The sequence below is a fragment of the Coregonus lavaretus genome (assembly GCF_964263955.1).
Source record: "Coregonus lavaretus genome assembly, chromosome: 23".
NCBI lineage: Eukaryota > Metazoa > Chordata > Actinopteri > Salmoniformes > Salmonidae > Coregonus > Coregonus lavaretus.
In genome coordinates this window covers 38,522,020-38,542,150 of record NC_140010.1, presented here as the reverse complement: position 1 = coordinate 38,542,150, position 20,131 = coordinate 38,522,020, and the positions used below count along the sequence as shown (strand labels likewise).

General features: G+C 42.8%; 1 protein-coding gene across 3 annotated transcripts in view; it reads right to left on the bottom strand.

Moving 5' to 3' along the window:
- Nucleotides 1–20,131, bottom strand: part of LOC311098650 (KN motif and ankyrin repeat domain-containing protein 4-like) — a 38,522-nt gene that overhangs the window by 6,091 nt on the left and 12,300 nt on the right. Inside the window, exons 1-7 of one of the 3 annotated variants that reach the window (XM_084139185.1) lie at nucleotides 15,879–16,059; nucleotides 8,915–9,076; nucleotides 7,098–8,726; nucleotides 5,718–5,793; nucleotides 5,117–5,470; nucleotides 4,793–4,877; nucleotides 167–386 (exon numbers count right to left, since the gene is read on the bottom strand). In XM_084139185.1, coding sequence (XP_083995311.1) covers nucleotides 167–386; nucleotides 4,793–4,877; nucleotides 5,117–5,470; nucleotides 5,718–5,793; nucleotides 7,098–8,726; nucleotides 8,915–8,933 — 2,383 coding nt within the window. In that variant the 5' untranslated portion in view covers nucleotides 8,934–9,076; nucleotides 15,879–16,059. Of the gene's footprint in view, nucleotides 1–166; nucleotides 387–4,792; nucleotides 4,878–5,116; nucleotides 5,471–5,717; nucleotides 5,794–7,097; nucleotides 8,727–8,914; nucleotides 9,077–15,878; nucleotides 16,060–20,131 lie in introns of those variants that run through there. The other 2 variants (XM_084139187.1, XM_084139186.1) reach the window with 2 other exon arrangements.

Here is a 20,131-nt window from a genome sequence, read left to right as displayed (position 1 = left end):
AACGTAGTTAGAGCAGTAAAAATACATGTTTTGTCATACCCGTGATATACGGTCTGATAAACCACGGCTGTCAGCCAATCAGCATTCAGGGCTCGAACCACCCAGTTTATAATGCCCCATAACTGTGTAAAATCAAACACACACACACACACACACTGGTGCCTACCTGTGTCCAGTAGCAGGCTGACGATGGGGTAGTTGGCGTGGGACACGCTGTAGTGGAGTGCTGTGTTGCCGTTGTCATCTGCCATGTTAACCAGGAAGGGGAGGAGCGAGGGCGTAGCCTTCCTCACCTCTCTGAGGTACACTAACACTGTATTGGCCAGGGAGTCCTCCTCAGCCGCCACCCGGAACCAATCTCGGAACAGCACCACCAAAGCCCGCCTCTGGGGAGCAGATGAATGTTGACCGTTTTCCTCCCCAAAATGAAGGGTAAGCTGGTCCTAGATCTGTATCTGAGGGCAACTTCTATTCATATTGCTTGGATATTTCCGAGAGAAAATGCATACGGCAGATATAGACAGTTTAATGAGGCTAATACTTCTCAACAGCTTCTACCCCCAAGCCATAAGACTCCTGAACAGCTAACTGGACTATTTGCACTGCCCCCCCCCCCCACCCCATCTTTTTACGCTGCTGCTACACTGCTGCATACTTATTTATGCATAGTCACGTTAACTCTACCCACATGTACATATTACCTCAACTACCTCAACTAGCCGGTGCCCCCGCACATTGACTCTGCACCAGTACCCCCCTGTATATAGCTTCCCTACTGTTATTTTATTTTACTTTTTTTCTCAACACTTTTTTGTTGTTTTATTTTACTTTTTTATTTAAAAAAATAAATGCATTGTTGGTTAAGGGCTGTAAGTAAGCATTTCACGGAAATGTCTACACCTGTTGTATTCGGCACATGTGGCAAATGAAATTTGATTTGATTTGATTTGAATAGCACTAATGAAAGTATCCGTGCTGACCACCCTACAACATAGCCTTATCAACATCCAGCATGCTTTATCTGACCTTCACCTACTCCTCAATACCAAAAAATTTACCTGAGACCTGCCTGCCCTCCTAACATTCTCACCCTGAACGGGTCAGAGCTGGAGTATGTCGACGCTTGTAAATATCTTGGTATATGGCTGGACTGATCACTCTCATTCCATACCCATGTCACCCACCTTCAGTCTAAAGTTAAATCCAGAATTTGGTTTCCTCTACTTCAACAAAACATCCTTCTCCCATCCTGCCGATCCTGGACTATGGCGATGTAGTTTACAGGCTTGCCCCCAAAACCTCCCTCAATAAACTAGACGCCATTTACCACACTGCTAACCGCTTTCCCACTGGGCACAGACATCAATTCAACGTCTATTCCACATTGGTTCAACGTAATTTAATTGAAATGACGTGGAAACAACGTTGATTTAACCAGTGTGTGCCCAGTGGGTTGTTACCAGTGCCCCCTTCAACACTCATCACTGTGACCTTTACATGCTGGTCAACTGGCCCTCATTACATACACGATACCAGACCCACTGGTAACAATTTATTTACAAGTCCCTCATAGGCAAGTCCCCCCTCACTCCTCAACATCTCCACTACCAATAGCATCCTGCGCTCTGGTAGATACAGGGCCTTGCAAAAGTATTCAGACCCCTTGGATTTCTTCACATTTGATTGTGTTACAAAGTTGGATTAAAATGGACTTTTTGTCAACAATCTACACAAAATACTCGAATGTCAAAGTATTCAGCTCCCTGAGTCAATACATGTTAGAAACACCTTTGGCAGCAATTACAGCTAGCTGTGAGTCTTCTTGGGTGAGTCTCTAAGAGCTTTGCACACCTGAATTGTGCAATATTTGCCCATTATTCTTTTCAAAATTCTTCAAGCTCTGTCAAGATGTTGGGGATCATGGCTATACATCCATTTTCAGGTCTTGCCATAGATTTCCATGCAGATTTAAGTCAAAACTGTAACTTGGCTTACATTCACTCTTTTCTTGGTAAGCAACACCAGTGTAGATGTGGCCTTGTGTTGTAGGTTATTGTCCTGCTGAAAGGTGAATTCCTCTCCCAGTGTCTGGTGTAAAGCATACTGAAGCAGGTTTTCCTCCAGGGTTTTGCCTGTGCTTAGCTCCATCCTGTTTCTTTTCATACTGAAAAACTCCCCAGTATTTGTCGATGTCAAGCATACCACCATGCTTGAAAATAATGAGGCAGTTACTCCGTGATGGGTTGTATCAGATTTGCTCCAAACATAAGGCTTTGCATTTAGGCCAAAAAGTGTATTCATTTGCCGTGTTATTTTTTGCAGTATTACTTTAGTGCCTTGTTGCATACAAGATGCATGTTTTGGAATATTCTGTATATTTGTATTCTTATTTTCACTCTGTCATTTAGGTAATTATTGTGAAGTCACTACAATGTTTTTGATCTATCCTTAGTTTTCTCCCATCACAGCCATTGAACTCTGGAACGGTTTTAAAATCCCCAATAGCCTCATGGTAACATCCCTGAGCAGTTTCATTCATGTCCTGCAGCTCAGTTCAGAAGGACGACTGGATATTTAATGTGTCTGGGTGGTGTAATGTATAATCCACAGCATAATTATTAACTACACCATGCTTAAAGATATATTCACTGTCTGATTTTTTATAGTTACCCATCTACCAATCACTGCAATTCTTTATGAAGCTTTCGAAAAGCTCCCTGGTCTTTGTAGTTGAATCTGTGCCTAAAATTCAATACTTGACTGAGGGACCTTACAGATGTTGTATGTATTGGGGACAGAGGAAGGGTTAGTCATCCAAAAATCATGTCAACCCCTATTATTTCACACAGAGTGAGTCCATGTAAGTTATGTGATTTGTTAAGTCACATTTTACTCCTGAAATAATTTAGGCTTGGCTAAACAAAGGGGCTAAATATACTGAACAAAAATATAAACACAACATTTTCAAAGATTTTACTGAGTTACAGTTCATATAAGGAAATCAGTCTGTTTAAATAAATTCATTAGGCCCAAATCTATGATTTTCACATGACTGGGAATACAGATATGCATCTGTTGGTCACGGATACCTTTTTAAAAACGGGTATTGACGTGGATCAGAAAACCAGTCAGTATCTGGTGTGACCACCATTTGCCTCATACAGCACGACACATCTCCTTCGCATAGAGTTGATCAGGCTGTTGATTGTGGCCTGTGGAATGTATGTTGTCCCACTTTTCAATGGCTGTGCAAAGTTGCTGGATTATATTTATATTGGCGGGAACTGGAACACGCTGTCGTACACGTCGAACCAGAGTATCCTAAACATGCTCAATGGGTGACATGTCTGGTGAGTATGCAGGCCATGGAAGAACTGGGACATTTTCAGCTTCCAGGAATTGTGTACAGACCCTTGCGACATGGGGCCGTGCATTATCATGCTGAAACATGAGGTGATGGTGGCGGATGAATGGCACGACAATGGGCCTCAGGATCTCATCCCGGTATCTCTGTGTATTCAAACTGCCATCGATAAAATGAAATTGTGTTCGTTGTCCATAGCTTATGCCTGCCCATACCATAACCCCACCGCCACCATGGGGCACTCTGTTCACAATGTTGACATCAGCAAACCACTCACCCACACGACACCATACATGTGGTCTGTGATTGTGATTCCGGTTGGACGTACTGCCAAATTCGGTTTATGGTAGAGAAATAAACATTGAATTCTCTGGTGGACATTCCTGCAGTCAGCATGCCAATTGCACGCGCCCTCAAAACTTGAGACATCTGTGGCATTGTTGTGTGACAAAACTGCACATTTTAGAGTGGCATTTTATTGTTCCCAGCACAAGGTGCACCTGTGCAATGATCAGCTTCTTGATATGCCACACCTGTCAGGTGGATGGATTATCTTGGAAAAGGAGAAATGCTCACTAACAGGGATGTAAACAAATTTGTGCACAAAATTTGAGAGAAATACGCTTTTTGTGTGTATGGAACATTTCTGGGATCTTTTATTTCAGCTCATGAAACATGGGACCAACACTTTATATGTTGCGTTTATATTTTTGTTCAGTGTAACTATGCAACGACTATATTTTTATTACATTTGTATTAATCGGTAAAAAAAAATATATCTTCCACTTCGACGTTAGTATTTTGTGTAGATTCTTTACAAAAAATTACTATTAAATACATTTGAATCCACTGTAACACAATTAAATGTGATGTCATTAAATGTCATTCCCAAAGCCCGCACTTCCTTTAGCCATCATTCATTCCATTTTTCCGCCGCCAACGACTGGAGCGAGCTGCAAAAGACCCTCAAACTTGCCACATTCATCCCACCACACTGGTTCAAAAACATATTAACTGAGCTGCTATCTGATCAATGTACCTGCTGATCATTAAGTCTGCTGTGTTGAACTTTTCTGCTCCCACTGTAAATATTTCCTCTGTATAGTGTGTTTTATAAATGTTTTGTGTTATTTTGTGTTGTCCTGTTCACTATTGCGATGTTATGCCTCTTGGCCAGGTCGTTATTGTAAATGAGAATGTTCTAGTTAAATATAGGTTAAATAAAAGAAATAAATTAGGTGCATAACTATGCTCTTCCGTTCAATAAATGAAAAGATTATGCTGTCACAAATTGTGTTCATCTTTAAGACACTGTTTGGTAGTGCCTAGTCTATCTTAACAGATATTCATAGAGCTTTTGAATAACGCTTGTGTAATTAGGTTGTGCCTATAGGCCTATGTCTAAATGTATTGCTGTACTATGCGTACCATTTCATCATTGGGGTTATCCATGTTGTCCATGTGATCTTTGAGGAAATGACACGCTGCTATGAACTCTTCATCTACAGTGTCCCTATGAGGAAAGACAATCATTAGTCCCATGAGTTGGATTGTCAACAATATTCTTATACTCTTACTAACATCAATACATTATAATAAAGATAGTGTTTTTTCATATTCTGAAAAAGAATTCATGGCACTCTTCAATATTTTAAAATTGCAAAATAAATATGCAGAAATGTTAACTGGCAAATCCTCAAAAATGATAATTCATGAACCAAAAAAAATATAAAGATACTCAGTTCCCCTCACCTGTCTTGCAGTTCATGTTTGGGATCTGTGTTTGGGTCTGGTTCTGCCTCCATAGGTTCCTCTATGTTGGTGTCTGTCTTGGCCTGTTCTACTGGTTCTCCAGCTTTCAGATTTTCACCACTATCTGTATGTGAGTCTGGTTGTACATCTTGAGTAGTCTGGTCCATTGGATTGGTTCCTTCCATCGTCTCTTGACTTGGGTCTCCCTCTTTCTGGTCTCCATGGTTGGAACCCCCATGTTCTGCAGGTTTCTCTACCATCTCCCCAAGTCCTTCTGGCTGTTGCTCTAGGTCGGAGATGTCCACATTCGCATGGCTCTTACTGTCCAAATCCTCATTTGGTGTTGTTTCAAAGCTAAACACATGTGCAAAAGATATTCAGACACTATTGTGTCATTCTGAACCAATGTGTTTCGCCATTACAGTCATCCTGCCATTGTAGCCAACATCATGGGTTTTTCTAGCTGAACGCAGACAGTCCAAAATTAGTGTTGCTGCACAGTGAAATCTTCAGGGTTAGCCATACGTTGGTCATAAATGCAGAGGGTGATGCTCAAGTTAGTTATTTGTAAACTATAAACAGCAGGAGACTGGTGTCTTACCCGCTGTTCACACCAGCAAAGTGGAGGTTCTTTGACGTCTGACCACTGCCATTTCTCTTCATGATGGATTTTGGGGCTAAGAGAGAAAAAGACGACACAGATCGTATGTTAAGGCGAAGGAGCTGTTAAATCACACGGTCCCACTTTGAATACAACAACAGCTAAACAAACAACAACAACTAAAGGCTAAATGAACCCTTTATAAAAGCTACAGAAATGTAGATGCTTTGCTAATTATTATTGTCATTTCAAGTGGGGCCAACCACAGTATAAGAGGATGATGAGGAGGCCCCCATGACATAGACAATGAGATAGAAAGTCTGTAGACATACTCCATTATACGTGGTTGGTAGCCTAATCACAATGGGAGGCATTGATAGCTATCAGTTAAAGTGAAACTCTAGTCAAAAACTGTCTTAGTATTTTCATTTTTTGAAAGATATCGTTTTTGAGTGGAGTTTTCTTTCAAGTTGGATGTTAACTACATATAAACTGCATTTCTGTTCATTTCGCTGCTTTAATGAAACACATGGGTCTGGTGAGTTGTTTCCATAGCAGCTTTGAATTGTTCTTTGCATGAGAACGAAATAGTTTCCCTGTAATTATGACCAAACTTCTCCCATTCTAGTATAAATGAAGAAAATGGAAGTACTGGAGCTGGTTCAGTTGCCTAAGGACTGAGTCAGGGCAAAAAGAAAATCCTTCTTTAAGTACAAACCGTAAGGAAGAGTTACAGTCATCAATAAAAACCTATCATGCATAAAGCCAGACTAACTACAACCATCAATTTACACTGCATGGCGAATTGTGGGTCTCGATTTGAGAAAGGAAAATAAAGTTGTCTGAAAGTGGTCTCTTTGACATGGTAATGGAATTTGTGCGCTGTGAATTTCCGCCATTGACTCGCAAATCGGACCTAATCTTTCATGACAGATGGAGAAATAGCTCAAAGCTATGAGTGAAATGAGCTGACATTACGTGAATGGAGTAAAAAAAACCCACTGGGAATGGATTGTGTTACAGTTAGACTCTGTTTTGAAATTCAAATGAGTTGGAATATATCTAATAACTTATGAAATACAGAAAAGAGCTCTGTACTATAAAATAAACATTCACTTTGCTTTTTAAGCAGTCAAAAAAACAAAATCCTTGTTCCACATAATTTCTCTTTTTATATTCAATGAAAAATGTTTAGGGTCAGTAGCTAGGTTTCCATCCAATTGGCAACAGATTTTCTTGCGAATATTTTAAAAAATGCATAAAGACAATATGTGGTTAGTGTAGACTGGACATTATTGTCCAGACTTTTCCTGGACTAGAAACCACTTTCAATGGTACTTGTTCTGGAAGTCAACCCAAAGTTATGTGAAGATACCATACCTCCTTGAGAAGCCTCTCCGTCACTAGATCCATGGTTGTAGTAGGAGGAAAGAGTATGAACCAGACTCATCATCTCCTCCTGTAGCGAATTGACCTTGGGGTCTGGGTGCTCCAGGACCTTGCCCCCCTCTGTTGCTGTCCCCCCACACAGACACTCCCACTGCTGTTCCAGGAGAACCTGGATCCTCTTCACGTGGAGGGCCGCCACAGGTTGCTCCATGCCACCTGGGGAGGCTTCTTTCTGGGGCATGTGCTCCATGGATACTGCCAGGCCTGGTTCTCCTACAAAGCGATGGACCACCGTTTCTGAAATGTGTTGACCAGCTTGGACCTCCATCATGGAAGAGCTAGCTGAAACCCAAATGTGATGATCTCCAAGGCCCTCGATCTGAGTGCCAGAGATTTGTCTATTTGTTCCGATGGTCACTGCATTGGTCGACAAAGATTCTCCTTCATTCAAATTTTCTCGAATGGACGCAGCATGCGCACCTGCTAAAGACCACCTAGAAGAATTCTCGGTCTCTTCGTCATATTGGTCCACCTGGACTCTCTCTGCTCTCACCCAGCCCCCAGTGTTCCTGGTGAGCTGCTTCATCCTCAATTCCTTCCTCTGGCCCTCCTCCTGCTGTTCTCTCAGCAGCAAGGTGGCGTTCTGGAGATCCGTGCTGCTCTCATGAAGCCTCTGCTCCAGCATGGCCACTTTGGCTTGCAGGGATGTCACCGTAAGAAGCTCGTCTAGGTCTGTGCTCATCCTCCATTCGTGTGTCTGGTTAGAGTCGTCATCGGTGACATCGTCGTTGTGGGTGAAGAGATTACTCTCTTTCCTGGGTCTTTTGAGGTCAGAGGTCGCATAAGAGGGTTTTTTGGCCCCGTTGACCAAGGTTTGGGATCCTGGTCGGGAATTCAGTCCAAGACGGAACCTCTCCCTCTCCTCCTGCAGGATGCAGATCTGTGCCTTGAGCTCCGGGATGACCCGGACCTCCTCCTCCAGCTCGCCCACGCGCTCCAGGGCTTCGGTGAGGCGGTGGAGGGTTCCAGAAAAGTCCTGGTTCGACCAAAAGTCAGACGAGCAGTCTGGGGAGTAGAAGCTGTCTTCCGTGGACATGTCCCTTCCTCCGAGACGGTCTCTGGAGCTTCGGAGACTGGCCGGGTCTTCAGTTGACTCGGAACCTTTCCTCAGCAGGACGGTGAGAGGCAGGCTGGAGGCACGCAGGAGATTTGGCCTGATGTGCTCCCCCAAGGGCTGCTCATCAAAGGCTCGGATACTGGCCTCCATCTCAGCCACAGACTTATACCTTCCAGAGGAGGCTGACGACCTGCCATCATAAGCCCAGGAGCCATAGCCCAGGTGGGGGTCGGCGAGGCGAGACCTGGGGGCCAGAGCTCCAGTGGAGCCCCAGGGGGTAGGCCGATAGCCATGCCCAGACAGGTTGAGGTGCCTGGGGAGTGTGCTGGGCCTCTGCCCCCTGCTCCGGCGCTGGATGGGGACCCTCTTTATGGTGTGGCCCTTCTCGATGTCGTCAACGTACTTGAGGAAGTCCAGGTCCAGGTGGAAGCCATAGGGCGTCTCCACTGAGTACGGAGGAGGCTTCCCCTTCACCCTGTTCTCTGGGGCTTTGGGCCCATTTCCTAAAAGAGTAATAGCAGTGTTTCAATACTTGTTGCCATAGTATTGACACATAATAAGCAATATAGTATGTGGATCATACTATAAACCATGTATTTAGGAATGATCTCACATACAGTTATAGATAACCAACAATCAAAAAAGTTGCCAATTTTGTTGATTAATTTCATATATTTTTAAAGGCTGTTACCGTTTTGTTTGTCCATCATTTGCAGGCTTCAGCTGTGAGCGTTGTTTGTTGGCACATTATCTGGTTGTTGGTAGTCTGAGTGCCAGTCTGAGTGTTTCTGCTCTCTTGCCAACTCCTACAGGCGTTGTGACTCTGTTCTTGTGGTGTAAAGCAGGTGACTGCCTGGCAAGAGAGTGAAAACGGGACAAAGGAAGAGGTGAGAAATTGCTGATCAAATTGCTGTTATGTTAACAAGTCATTTTTGTACCTTAAGCATGTTAACCACAGTTAATTTCTCCATGATTCAAAATCTCATCTAAGTCGGCTTGTTACAGGTGAGTGGGAATCATTTGAAGTCTTTAAAGAAAATAAAGTGATACTGGTGAGAGCAGTGTGCGGGTAAAAAAAAAGAAGAAAATAGTATCCATGATTCAATTGAAATTATAAACCGGGTAGTTTGGGTCCTGGATGCTGATTGGCTGCAACAGCATTCCAGCCGTGTGTATATCAGACAATGTACCACGGGTATGAAAAAAATACTTGTTTACTGTTCTATTTATATTGGTAACCGGTTTATAATAGCATTAAGGCACCTCTGGGGTTTGTACTATATGGCCAATATATCGCTTTGTGTCGTCCCTAAGAACGGCCCTTAGCCGTGGTATATTGGCCATTATAAACTGGGTGGTTCGAGCCCTAAATGCTGATTGGCTGACAGCCGTGGTATATCAGACCGTATACCACTGGTATGACAAAACATGTATTTTTACTGCTCTAATTACGTTGGTAACCAGTTCATAATAGCAATAAGGCACCTCGGGGGTTTGTGATATATGGCCAATATACCACGGCTAAGGGCTGTGTCCAGGCATTCCGCGTTGCGTCGTGCTTAAGAACAGCCCTAGCCATGGTATATTGGCCATATACCACACCCCCTCGGGCCTTATTGCTTAAATATATCACACCCCCTCGGGCCTTATTGCTTAAATAAACTTTTGCCATTTTGGAAAACTGGAAATTACACACAATAATTGCTAATTACAAACGTAGTTATTACATAACCTTCTGTGACCTTCCAATACATAATTATTATGGCCCAACGGGTTTTGATACTGGTGGACTTGTGCTTAGGTTCTGGTATTTCCAAATGGAAATTCGCCCTAAGGTTTCGAGTAGACAGCTCATTATGAACTTGTGGCACTAGCCTTCACTTTCCTGTCATTCATATATTATTTCTCTTTCTCTCGCTCACTAACACACACACATCAGAGTGAACCCTCCCGGCTTGCATATAACAGCGGCAGACCTGATGTTCCCTTGATTATAGCCCTTCTGTCCAAATACAGATCTCAAAATAACTCCTAGACTGTTGAGACCAGTAGCCATGGAACCCAATACACTCCTACATATAAAAATAAATACAGACAGCCATTGTTCTGACTCATTTCTCTTCTACTCTCTCGGCCTCCCACTTGTCTCCCAGTGCTTTCTCTCAAGCTTTTCTCCCTCTTCTCTCCTTTCACTATCTTTCCTTTTTCTACCTTCTCCCCTCTTGCCTCCTCTCTCCCCCATCTCTTATTTTACTTTTTCTCTTTCCTGACCATCCATATATATCCCTCTCGCTCTTCTTTTACTCTCTTCCCTCTTCCCAAGCTTCCCTCCCTCCCTCCCTCCCTCCCTCCCTCCCTCCCTCCCTCCCTCCCTCCCTCCCTCCCTGTCCTGTCCAGTGGGTGCTAGACTCTCTGGCCTCTTGGGGGACCACAGTGACAGCCACACGCAGCCACAGACCCAAACAATGTCAGCTATGCAGTAAACAGAAAAAACCACTGACTGAACAGCCCAACACACACACCCCGATAAGCACAGTAACACACATACACACACACACACACACACACACACACACACACACACACTGTACACACAATGTACACATGCTCCATACATACAGAATATACTAAGCATACATTCACAAAGATCACTCACATACATGTGCATACTACAGTACAGTACATATATAATAATAATAATAATAATAATAATAATATGCCATTTAGCAGACGCTTTTATCCAAAGCGACTTACAGTCATGCGTGCATACATTTTTGTGTATGGGTGGTCCCGGGGATCGAACCCACTACCCTGGCGTTACAAGCGCCGTGCTCTACCAGCTGAGCTACAGAGGACCATATACTGTGTCAATGGTATGTATTGACATTTACAGCTCTTGTTACACACATACAAGCACATGACCTGTGCCATGTAACCCACAACAATCCACACACCACCTGTGATTTGTTCTATTCCCCTAGCTACACACTTCACTGCTGGCACCAATCACCCCGATATAAACAAATGAAAATATTACAATACGATGGTCAATAGAGACATAGAGATGATAGATACATTGTGCTGTCAGGCATTTTCACAGAGATGAAAGAAGTCTTTCAACACCTAACTAAGCTAAGCCTAGCCCGCAGCGCTGATATTTAGTCTGAAGACCTGGGGCCGTGACAATGTACAGCATAGAACACCTGTCTTCATGTTCAAAGGTGACTGTTGACAGAGTACTTTAATATCTTCAGGAGGGAAAGACAGAGACATGTTAGGAAGGAAAGAGAGGAAGCCCCTTTGCTTGTGGGAAATGTCCATCAAAACAACCTGTCTTACGAGTTAGTCAAGTGTTCCCTGTTACAACTGGGATTGGAGCGAAAACCTAGAGGACTACCGTGGGAGAAACCAACGTCTTAACCATTAGGCCAAGAGGAAATTCCCTCTAGGGCCGAGGGCCAACACTGATTTTCAAGTCACAGGTGGGCTACCTCATCACGTGACCATGAGCAACCATGACCAACTCATGTCCGTTACATATAGGTAGATATTCCAACGTTGAGTCACATCAACACTACATTAGCTGTTGCTTTGATTATCTCAATCTCCCAACGGCATCATGATAAAACAGGCAGGCCTTGACCTCCATGGTATAGCACAGTGTAAACACTGTACATGATTGGTTGACATTCATGTTAATAGGGTATCAGTGGGTACGTTTACGGTCATTTTGAGACAGACAGAGAGACAGTCTGAGAGAGCGACAGATAGACACTCACTCATTCACTCACACAAACACACATACACTTGTTTCCCACCATCCCACCACAGAGGATAGAATATAGCACAAATGGTTACAGTCCTACCCTAAACCTCTCCACATTTCCATGGCACACATTTTAATTGTCACTGCTTAGATCGACTGGCCCACCTCACAAGAAACCCATTTGGGAGAAACGAAACAAGAAATATTCACTTTCCCCACATAAGCCCCATCCAACTGTAACCTACAGTAAGCTACCTCAAATATAATATGAACTTTTAGCCTGGTCCCAGATCTGTTTGTTTACCTTGTCAAGTGTTATGGACCATAGCAGCACAAGCAGATCTGAGACCAGGTTAGAGTACTTGGCGCTTTCATTAAGTTCATATTTTCGGGACTTTTCCAGATCAAGGCACCCTATTTATCCTCCTAAAGCCTTTTTCCCATTTTAAAGGTCTTAGAAGAAGGAAGTCTCAATATTTTTTGGCAGCCATTTTGCAGCCAATTTCAGGGCTTTGTTTCTTCCTGTTCCCACCACTGCCCTGTCCTGGGGATAAATGCAGCCTTCTTCCTCACATCATTATAAACTTTGCAATCCAAACATCTCTGTCCACAGCATTCTTGACTAAAAACTGCAAATTAAACTTGAACACATGACACTGTTAAAACAGTAGCCTCACTAAGAAGATATGTTCTAAAACATCGAGGCCTCTGACGCAGAATATCACATTTTAGATATTAGTTTGGGCTGAGGGACAAACAACCAATACAGTGCGTTCAGAAAGTATTTAGACCCCTTGACTTTTTCCACATTTTGTTACGTTACAGCCTTATTCAAATCGTTTTTTCCCCTCATCAATCTACACACAATACCCCATAATGACAAAGCAAAAACAGGTTTTTAGAAATTTTTGCAAATGTATAAAAAACAAAAAAACAAAAAATCACATTTACATAAGTATTCAGACCCTTTACTCAGTACTTTGTTGAAGCACCTTTGGCAGCGATTACAGCCTCTAGCTTTCTTGGGTATGATGCTACAAGCTTGGCACACCTGTATTTGGGGAGTTTCTCCCATTCTTCTCTGCAGATTCTTTCAAGCTCTGTCAGGTTGGATGGGGAACGTCGCTGCACAGCTATTTTCAGGTCTCTACAGAGATGTTAGATCAGGTTCAAGTCCGGGCTCTGGCTGGGCCACTCAAGGACATTCAGAGACTTATCCCGAAGCCACTACTGCATTGTCTTGGCTGTTTGCTTAGGGTCGTTGTCCTGTTGGAAGGTGAACCTTCGCCCCAGTCTGAGGTCCTGAGCACTCTGGAGCAGGTTTTCCTCAAAGATCTCTCTGTACTTTGCTCCGTTCATCTTTCCCTCGATCCTGACTAGTCTCCTAGTCCCTGCTGCTGAAAAACATCCCCACAGCATGATGCTGCCAAGTTTCTCCCATCTCCACAGAGGAACTCTGGAGCTCTGTCAGAGTGAACATCGGGTTCTTGGTCACCTCCCTGACCAAGGCCCTTCTCCCCCATTGCTCAGTTTGTCCGGGCGGCCAGCTCTAGCAAGAGTCTTGGTGGTTCTAAACTTCTTCCATTTAAGAACGATGGAGGCCACTGTGTTCTTGGGGACCTTCAATGCTGCAGACATTTTTTGGTACACTTCCCCAGATCTGTGCCTTGACACAATCCTGTCTTGGAGCTCTACGGACAAGTCCTTTGACCTCATGGCTTGGTTTCTGCTCTGACATGGACTGGCAACTGTGGGACCTTACATAGACAGGTGTGTGCCTTTCCAAATCATGTCCAATCAATTGAATTTACCACAGGTGGACTCCAATCAAGTTGTAGAAACATTTAAACGATGATCAATGGAAAAAGGATGCACCTGAGCTAAATTTCGAGTCTCATAACAAAGGGTCTGAATACTTATGTAAATAAGGTATTTCAATTTTTTATAAATGTGCAAAAATATCTAAAAGCCTGTTTTCGCTTCGTCATTTGGGTTATTGTGTGTAGATTGATGTGGGAAAAAAATAATTGTATCAATTTTATAATAAAGCTGTAACGTAACCAAATGTGGAAAAAGTCAAGGAGTCTGAATCATTTCCAAATACACTGTACATAATGGGCACATACACACATTGTTTGGATTGTTGTTCCTGGAACACCTTAAAGTTAGCCTGGTCCCAGATCTATTTGTGCTGTCTTGCCAACACCTATCTATGTGACAATGACCATAGTTGGCAAGCAAAAACAAATCTGGGACCAGGCTACCTTGAAGTTGCTACATCAGTTGCTACACTAAAACAAAGGGTTCAGAGTTTTCAGATGGGAATTAGGCTCTGATATAAGCTTTGTGAAGAATGTTGTAGAAGATATACCGCTATCATGAACATGAAGATTACTGTTTTTTTCAGCTGTTCCTGGACTGATTTATTGTGATAAGATCAGATGTTTCTCTCTCTCTCTTGTTAACTGTGGTGGTGACGTGTATGCAGTTTATTTGTGATGCACTTTTTCACAAACCCAAAGTGCTACTTACAAATTGTTGTGGACTCAAAATGGCTCTGGTCAACAGTAGTACACTCTATAGGGAATACAGTGCCATTTAGGACGCACTCTACAACTGGAGGGGGCAGTGACTTTCTTGCAGAATAACTGGATATCCTGTGGCATCCTGTGGGCTCTTCTCAAGTTCTCAATATCCATTTACATGTTTATGTGCAACATGTCGGTCTTTCACTCTCTGTCTCTGTCTCTGTCTCTGTCTCTCTCTCTCTCTCTCTCTCTCTCTCTCTCTCTCTCTCTCTCTCTCTCTCTCTCTCTCTCTCTCTCTCTCTCTCTCTCTCTCTCTCTCTCTCTCTCTCTCTCTCTCTCTCTCTCTCTCTCTCTCTCTCTCTCTCTCTCTCTCTCTCTCTCTCTCTCTCTCTTTCTCTCTCTCTGTTCTGTTCTGGTCTTTAAAAAATGGATATTTTCTTCCTCCAGTATCGACATGCTGACTGTGTGGTTTTTCCAGCACATAACTCCATTCCTTGTCTTCTATCTGGACTTGGTTTAGAAATTAAAGCCAACTTCTATGACTTTAACTCCCCCTACCTAACCACTATTTCTCTCCTCCCAACACTCTCTCTCTCTTCCTCTGTCTTTCTGCCCATCCAGTTTGACTCCCTGTTGTTCTGTCCTGGTATCTCTCCAACAGCAACAGGGTCTCAATCTCCGCTCCGTGTGCAGGACATCGTGCCAAAGGCCATAGGATAAAAAGCTGCCAGTGGTGCTTTCACGCAAGGAGGAAAAACAGCATGTTATTTTAAATGCTTGGGCCAAAACAGGTAGTGTGTGTGTGAGTGAGAGAGTGAGTGGGTGAATGTGTGTGAGGGAGTTAATATGTGTGTGTGTGTGAGGGGTTGAGAGGTAATACATGTGTGATAGACAATCGATTTTCAGAAGTCACACTCTTAGGAAAAAAAGGTGCTATTTCGAAACTAAAAGGGTTATTCAGCTGTCCCCATAGGAGAAACCTTTGAAGAACCCTTTTTTGTTCCATATAAAACCCTTTTGGTTCCAAGTAGAACCCTTTTGGGTTCAAGATATAACCATTTCCACAGAGGGTTCTAATTGGAAACCAAAAAGGGTTCTAGCTGGAACCAAAAAGGGTTCTCTTATGGGGACAGCTGAAGACCCCTTTTTTCTAAAGTGCAGATGTCTATCAGGTGGTCAGTAAGTGCGCCAAATCCGACCTGTATGCCTGTTTCGTTCAGATTACTCAATAACACTTTCCTATCTATTCAGTTCTAAGATTAAAACAACCCATTCTTATTTGAATTACCAACTTTTACCCACAGTCAATAACAGTACATTCAACCAGCAGAGAATTAGAAGAAAAAGCAACTTTCACTTACCTTTAACAATTCTGGTGTTCTGAGTTCTCCACTGTAACCTGATGTGAGTGTGTCAGAGTATCCACTCCAGTCTGAGTTTCAGTACTTCTCCAGTCACTTTTCTCTCATCTCAGCCCTGCCTGTCTGTCTCTCTCCTAGAAGGAGGTACCATCAGGGAGAGTGGGGAGAGGCTGTGGCAAATACAAGCTGTGTTGTTGTTGTGTGTAAAGAGAAGAGTGGGGAGAGGTTTCAGAGCATGCCTTTCTCCCTCTGTCCAATGAGACTGCGGGTGGGGGCCCACACAGAGTGGCCACACCCAGGTCATTAGATATCGACCAATAGGAGCTTGCAGGTGGGGCCCCTTACTTAAAGCAGTGGACAGCAGCTCACCCGAGACCCAGGCAGCTGGTAGTGGGTTTTCAAAATAAACTCTCCTAGGTAGTCAGTGAGGGTACTGTGTGCAGTGTTCCCTCAAAACACACAGACACAGTTCTTTTTTTACTCTAGTAATGGCACTTCATATACACACAGGCAAATGGTGTAACCTTATCCTCTGTTATGTGGACTCTGACCGCCCTTTATAATCAAGAAAATAGCAAGGAGGCAGAGATGTGGGGGGCAATTCACAGGGGTTAATACTCAGGACATATCTCTCATTCTTCATTGGTCACATTTTCACCCACGACCACCATCCTGTCTACGCATTGCTACAATCGTCCCCTTGTCGTAAGGCCATTTCTGTCACAGGCACACACCCACACCTGACTGCCCAAAACCAGCCCTGCGACGCCTCCTTCCACTAAGCTTCTGTTTGCTAGAGCAATTAAGAGGGGTTGGTGTGTGTGTGTATGTGTGTTGTTTGTGAAGTGGGGCAATCTACTCAGGCCAATATAAATATAGTCCTACCAGCAATAGAGGAAGAATGTACCCCTAAAAAATGAATTATAATCTCAGAAAATAAATACTTAAACAAGTTTGCAGTCTGTGCACAAACTAACGACACACCTTATTTACTTACTCAAAATAATATTCAGCAGAATTCCATTAAACAGAAAGAGATGCCCACGGAGCCATAACCACAGCACTTCACTTGCGCCATGTTCATAACACGGATGGAAAAGGAATTAGCGAAGAAAGGCTCATTTTCCATTACACACACAGACCACTGACTCCGAAAGGGATTGTGGTTTAACTGAGGGCAAAAAAAATGTTTTATTGGACCAAAGCACTGCTGACTGACCACATACTGCAGTGTACACAACAGAAATCTCAGAGCTGCCATAGTTGGTTATGGCAGCTACAGTATAAAGAGAAGAAATCATCCTAAAGTATCTAAAAATTGATTGCATTGGAAGGTACTTGGATATGATTTGGACATGAACTGCAAAAATGCTAATATACACTGAGTATACAAAACATGAAGAACACCTTTTTCCATGACATGCTCTTTCCATGACATAGACTGACAAGGTGAATTCAGGTGAAAGCTATGATCCCTTATTGCTGTCTCTTGTTAAATCCACTTCAATCAGTGTAGATTAAGGGGAGGAGACAGGTTAAAGAAGGATTTTTAAGCCTTGAGACAATTGAGACATGGATTGTGTGTGTCCCATTCAGAGGGTGAATGGGCAAGACAAAACATTTAAGTGCCTTACAATGTGGTATGGTAGTAGGTGCCAGGCGCACCGGTTTGTGCAACTCAATATTAGGAAGGTGTTCCTAATGTTTGGTATACTCAGTGTAGGTACCAATGACTTGCATTGGATTTGTGCCACAAAATGCTAAAAAGTTAGCATTTCAAACAGTGGCCAGGTAATTGAAACCAAAGCATGGACTGCTGTCATACCTTGTCCATAGACTGCTGTTTACAGAGTAAGGAAACCAATGTCATTTTGTAATTTGGGTGAACTATCTCTTTAAAGTGCTTATGTAGGCTAGTTGAAGATCATTCTCTTTTGATTTGTACCAAGACAGCAAATTATGTAGAGGTTTGTTTTTACCTGTATACATCCTTGTTCTGTCCACTGTACATGTATTTTCAATGTAAACTTTCCCCTTTTGCCTATCTTGTTAATTTGCCAAGAATGCCCTCTAGTGGTCAAAGGTGATCATCGCATAAAGGTGAATACCAAGGCTTTTTTTTTTTTGTTACCTATCCATATAAACAATATCCCAAGGTTTAGTGTAGAAGATGTTCAATCGGGGAGTTTGGTGCTTTTACAAGGTTTACATGTGATACTGGTAACACTTTACCTAAAGCCTTCAGATATAATGCTGTATCATTTATTTTAAGCATGTACTGTATGAGCCTTTATAATGGAGGCTTTAGGTTAAAATGTTACTGTGATGATATTTGTGGGTAACTTTTCAACCCACATTTACTCAGTATCAATAGTGTTGTGTGAAAATAGAAAACTAAAAACTGAAAATCTAAGTTAAGACTTATTGAACACTATTGGAAGTGATACACAATCAAAAGGTAGGTGCCATTGGGTTTGACAGTCACAGCAGACTCCTAATTTGATGTGCATTATGTAACTCTATGCTACTGTAGGCCAGTGTGGTTATCGGTTACATATTGACTGTGTTGGTATAGTCCTCAATGATGTGGATGCCTTCCCTTGATCGGAAGTTCACAGACCTTTAAACCCAGCTGGCCTTTTTCAGCAAGGAGGACCAATCACAACTTCTCTTACTAGAATCCACACCCACAAAATGATTACCTATATGTACTGTATGTGACCAACTCAGTGGCCTTGTGGTTAAAGTAGCCACACTGAGATTGGAAGTGTTTTAGCAATTTCATATAAAGTACTGTACGTGTATATGTCAAGGATCTAATAATAATAATAATAATACATTTCATTTTCACTTGTCTCTGTGTACCCTTTCCATTTTCCTCACACGTTTGCATACACAATAACACATGTTATTATCCTCTCATATTGGATAAGTTATCTGGTATTAACAAGATTTCAAGTCAGTCAATGTCTGTGCGATTGTGAGCCTTATATTGTCATTGCCCACTGCTAGATACAGTAGGGAAAAAAAGTATTTAGTCAGCCACCAATTGTGCAAGTTCTCCCACTTAAAAAGATGAGAGAGGCCTGTAATTTTCAGCATTGGTACACGTCAACTATGACAGACAAAATGAGAAAAAAAATCCAGAAAATCACATTGTAGGATTTTTTATGAATTTATTTTCAAATTATGGTGGAAAATAAGTATTTGGTCAATAACAAAAGATTCTCAATACTTTGTTATATACCCTTTGTTGGCAATGACACAGGTCAAATGTTTTCTGTAAGTCTTCACAAGGTTTTCACAAACTGTTGCTGGTATTTTGGCCCATTCCTCCATGCAGATCTCCTCTAGAGCAGTGATGTTTTGGGGCTGTCGCTGGGCAACACGGACTTTCAACTCCCTCCAAAGATTTTCTATGGGGTTGAGATCTGGAGACTAGCTAGGCCACTCCAGGACCTTGAAATGCTTCTTACGAAGCCACTCCTTCGTTGCCCGGGCGGTGTATTTGGGATCATTGTCATGCTGAAAGACCCAGCCACGTTTCATCTTCAATGCCCTTGCTGATGGAAGGAGGTTTTCACTCAAAATCTCACGATACATGGCCCCGTTCATTCTTTCCTTTACACGGATCAGTCGTCCTGGTCCCTTTGCAGAAAAACAGCCCCAAAGCATTATGTTTCCACCCCCATGCTTCACAGTAGGTATGGTGTTCTTTGGATGCAACTCAGCATTCTTTGTCCTCCAAACACGACGAGTTGAGTTTTTACCAAAAAGTTCTATTTTGGTTTCATCTGACCATATGACATTCTCCCAATCCTCTTCTGGATCATCCAAATGCACTCTAGCAAACTTCAGACGGGCCTGGACATGTACTGGCTTTAGCAGGATTTGAGTCCCTGGCGGCGTAGTGTGTTACTGATGGTAGGCTTTGTTACTTTGGTCCCAGCTCTCTGCAGGTCATTCACTAGGTCCCCCCGTGTGGTTCTGGGATTTTTGCTCACCGTTCTTGTGATCATTTTGACCCCACGGGGTGAGATCTTGCGTGGAGCCCCAGATCGAGGGAGATTATCAGTGGTCTTGTATGTCTTCCATTTCCTAATAATTGCTCCCACAGTTGATTTCTTCAAACCAAGCTGCTTACCTATTGCAGATTCAGTCTTCCCAGCCTGGTGCAGGTCTACAATTTTGTTTCTGGTGTCCTTTGACAGCTCTTTGGTCTTGGCCATAGTGGAGTTTGGAGTGTGACTGTT